This window comes from Arachis ipaensis, chromosome B03 (assembly GCF_000816755.2).
Source record: "Arachis ipaensis cultivar K30076 chromosome B03, Araip1.1, whole genome shotgun sequence".
NCBI lineage: Eukaryota > Viridiplantae > Streptophyta > Magnoliopsida > Fabales > Fabaceae > Arachis > Arachis ipaensis.
In genome coordinates, this window is record NC_029787.2 from 22,725,407 (window position 1) to 22,729,223 (window position 3,817).

At 35.3% G+C, this 3,817-nt stretch overlaps 1 protein-coding gene across 8 annotated transcripts in view; it reads right to left on the reverse strand.

Moving 5' to 3' along the window:
- Positions 1 to 3,536, reverse strand: part of LOC107629818 (homeobox-DDT domain protein RLT2) — a 15,912-nt gene extending 12,376 nt beyond the window's left edge. For 4 of the 8 annotated variants that reach the window (XM_021118443.1, XM_021118442.1, XM_021118441.1 and 1 more), the window contains exons 1-3: positions 2,497 to 3,533; positions 1,862 to 2,347; positions 618 to 691 (exon numbers count right to left, since the gene is read on the reverse strand). In XM_021118443.1, coding sequence (XP_020974102.1) covers positions 618 to 691; positions 1,862 to 2,347; positions 2,497 to 2,617 — 681 coding nt within the window. In that variant the 5' untranslated portion in view covers positions 2,618 to 3,533. Of the gene's footprint in view, positions 1 to 617; positions 692 to 1,861; positions 2,348 to 2,496 lie in introns of those variants that run through there. The other 4 variants (XR_002359015.1, XR_002359016.1, XM_021118445.1 and 1 more) reach the window with 3 other exon arrangements.

Consider the following 3,817-nt stretch of genomic DNA (forward strand, 5'->3'; position numbering starts at 1 on the left):
TAAGTCAAGCATGTATACTTGGTGACTGTTATTTGTTAACTTGTTTGGAAACTACAAGTCAAGTGAATTTGGGTAAACTAGGATAAACTTAGGTAGGCTAAGGTACTATTATGACTTGTGAATTAACAAATTTAGTCAAAATTAGGTCGCTTATTAACCAAAATACAGTATCTTACAAAAAAGCACTTTTATTTAGAACTCGCTAAATTTATGATAACAGTTTTAACATATTTAAGCATTGATCTGTTACTTTTTTTTCTGGAATTTAAATTTAATTTAGGATTTATGATTTGTGTTTGCCTCAATATGATGTTGCAAGACAAGTTCTGAATTGTCTTTAAATTACTATGAATAAATATATTATAATTAGATATTATATTATATTTTCAATGTTATTCAAAAAAAAAACGTAAACCCTTATAAGTTTACAAGTCATGTTTAGACTTCTGACAAGTTTACCGACCTTGTTTATGACAAATGAAAAGAATAACAAAGGAAGGAACAGATATAAAGTATATGAATATTTTAAGGTTAAAATAGTAAAAACACTTTCCTCACACACATTTAAATCTGAGCATAAAGGAAATAAATAATGGAAAAAAGAAAAGAAATAAAACCTTGTTTCGTTGATCATAAATTTTTGCCTCGAAAGGGCTTCCAGAATGCCTATGCTGTCCCAGTGTCACTTCCTCTGGAATAATATAAGAAATTGGTGAGGGATCAAAGCTTTAGCGCTTAGAGGAGCATAAAGCCATCCCAAATGAAACAAGCGAAACTTCTCTCGTGCATAACTTTAAGAACAATATGATTGAATAACCCTTTCATAATCACTCCTTAAAATTTTTCAAATATCAGAAGTGTGATTATTGACCTTGAAAGCTGTCTTTTGAGTGTAAAAAATACTTACAACGAAAGAAAAAAATTTCAAAGTACCAACTTTCAAAATGGAGATACATGTTTAAAAGCCTATAAATAGATCTCATTCGCTTCACATATTAACTACCAAATATCCCACAATTTAAATGGATAATTACCTAATCAAATCTAGACAAAGACCGGGTTCATTTAAGAAAAACTCATACAAATTTAAATTACCCTAACGTGAGGCACATTTAATGTTAAAATGTATTTATGCTAGGATACTTGACTAAGGCATTCCCACAGGCATTGCTAATTTAAAAAGTTTAGACATACATAAGTTGGTTCTAGCATATTCTCATATGCTTAATTATTAGCACATTGCTATGTTTGTTCTACTAAATAAGCAATGAAAATTATCCCATGCAAATGCACAAAAGCATTTGTATAAGAGCTGTACTTATTAGATACACATTTATAAGACACAAAAGTAACTAATCCATTGAGGCCATATGCACTCCATATTATTGGAACTTGGACATGCTAAATCTCTAATATTGTTGGAACTTGGAAACACTGCTACTTATTAAAGATTTTTTTCTCTTTATAAAAGAAGAATTTCATTAAGACAGAGAGAAAAAATAATACAAGATAGAGAATAAGAGGTCCTCTATACATGAGCAGAAAAAACAATAAAAGAGTAATCTATGAAGCATAGGATAGCTTTCCAATCTCTCTAGATTCACTCTAGAACATCTATTGATCTAATCATCTAGCACTACAGTAGAAATGCCATTATTATAAGTCTTCTACTCCCCATCTCTCAATTGTATTCATACCCATCTATGCCAAAAGCATGGATTACAGATCATTTTTCTCATTAAAATAAAATGGCATCACCTTTCCGTTCCCACCCCTTTGCTATGTTTGTCCTACAGATGTTAATTGCAACAGCCACTTTAGTAGTATTGCTAATGATTTTAGGTTGAAAAAACAAGTTTACCTATTGGGGCACCAAATGCCCCTGGGGGCAAGGAATCAAATTCCATTCCCAGAATTGGTCCATCCTCTCTTAATGGCTGACCCAACTGTCTCTCCACAAATGTAATTGCTCGCAGCACCTCGATGGCCTGATGTGGTTCATAGTAACTATTGTTCTCCATTGTTGGCAATCCAGCTCCTCTTCCAGTAAAGGAAATCGAAGGATTTGGAACAACTCGCCTCGGATCCGAATATCCAAATGGCTTCAACCCAGAAGCTAAACCACAATCATGCATGGCATCAGCCACTGCCATTTGCTCAAGACCCTCTCCTTCGGGCACTGAATCCGGTGCCACAGGCGGGTGATCATTTCGGGGCTTCTTCGCTGTTGGTGCTGATTTCCTATCCTTCAGCCTCCGGTGACAAAACCACATTTGCAGTTGACGATCAGACAGACCCAGCTTCGCAGATAACTCAGCTCGCACTGCTTCTGAAGGGTAAGCCTCCCCTGAACCAAAGAAATGCACAATCATCACAGCCCAAAGTTTCACATTTCAACACAAAATTCACTTCACAATCCACCAAAACTATGGGAAAAACCAAAACGCAAAAGGGGTACAACAAAATTATTCAAAAATGGCTAAAAGCTTCCCTTACCAACATAAGTTTTCTCCAGAACTTCCAACTGAAAAGCAGTCTTCATTCTGCGCTTGATCTTGTTCTCAACCTCCGCTGGCTTCTCCTTCCTCTTCTCTTCTTCTGAACCACCACCCTCCATACCCAAAGATCAAAGTTCCACTTGCACGAATACCCAGACCCAGAAACAAAGAACCACAGAAAGCCCCCAAAATAAAAAAGAACCAAAACAAAATCGACACTCAGAATCACACAAGAAACCAAAAACACAGATGAAAATCAAGAAGGGAAAGAAACCCAGATTTTTTTTCATCCAAGAATCTGAGCCAAAAGGAGTGGTTGGGAACACGAATTCAGAGTTTCTCTCTCTAGCATTCAGCTACTCTCTCTAGCATTCAGCTACTCTCTCTCTCTCTACGGGAATCGTTGAAGTTCACTCTTCTGAGAAGGTGCGTGATTGTGATGCGTGGTTAGATTTTGGGAATAACGAAAGAACGATAATAATAATTAATGCAAATAGTTGAATATTCAAGACTAAACCAATTATGGTGGGAAATGAAGCAGCATTAGAAGAAGAAAATTTGCTAAACTATACAACTCATACGAAAAATTGAGAAGTTGATTTTGTTTAAAATATGATGATCTCTGATTAAAAAAGAAGAAACCACGAGCAGTAATGCTGCCCCAGTCCCCAATCACAGCCATGAAATTGTTTTTTTGTTGTTCGTTTTTTCGAAATTTTATAAGCTTTTGTATATACCGTAATGTGTTCGATAAAATGCTCCACAGAGAGTAAAGAGAAATGAAATTCTAGAAAAAAGTAAATTCAGATTTAATGCGTGTTGAGAGAGCGAGAGGAATTGTTGTGGATATATGACTTGACTGACTTCTTTTTCTTTTCCGAGTATGATCGTGGTTTTCGTGTGTTTCTCTCTCTAAATCTTTTGAGGGTTTCTCTCTCTAACTTTTTTCTTGTGTTTTTCTTTTGGGGTTGGAATGGGGTGCTCCAATTCCAAATCCTTAGATCTTAACCATTTCGTTCGTTTCAAACTTTCAACGGTTTGTGGCTTTGTGCGACTGGAGTTTCGTTTTATCGTTTTGCATTGAACAAAAGAGATAGGGCCATAGCCCATAGGGGTGTGGTTTCGTACTCAGTTTTCACCTCTACCATGAACACTACCCCTTTCCGCGCGTGTATTATACGCTCATTTGTTACCGTGGTAAAAACTAAAAAGTGTCCAGAAAAACTGAGTATTAATTAATAAATTTTTCAAATAAAATTTAATTGGATTTTAAAAAATAACTTAGAATTTTAAAGTTGTATTTGGTTTAAACAAAGCTT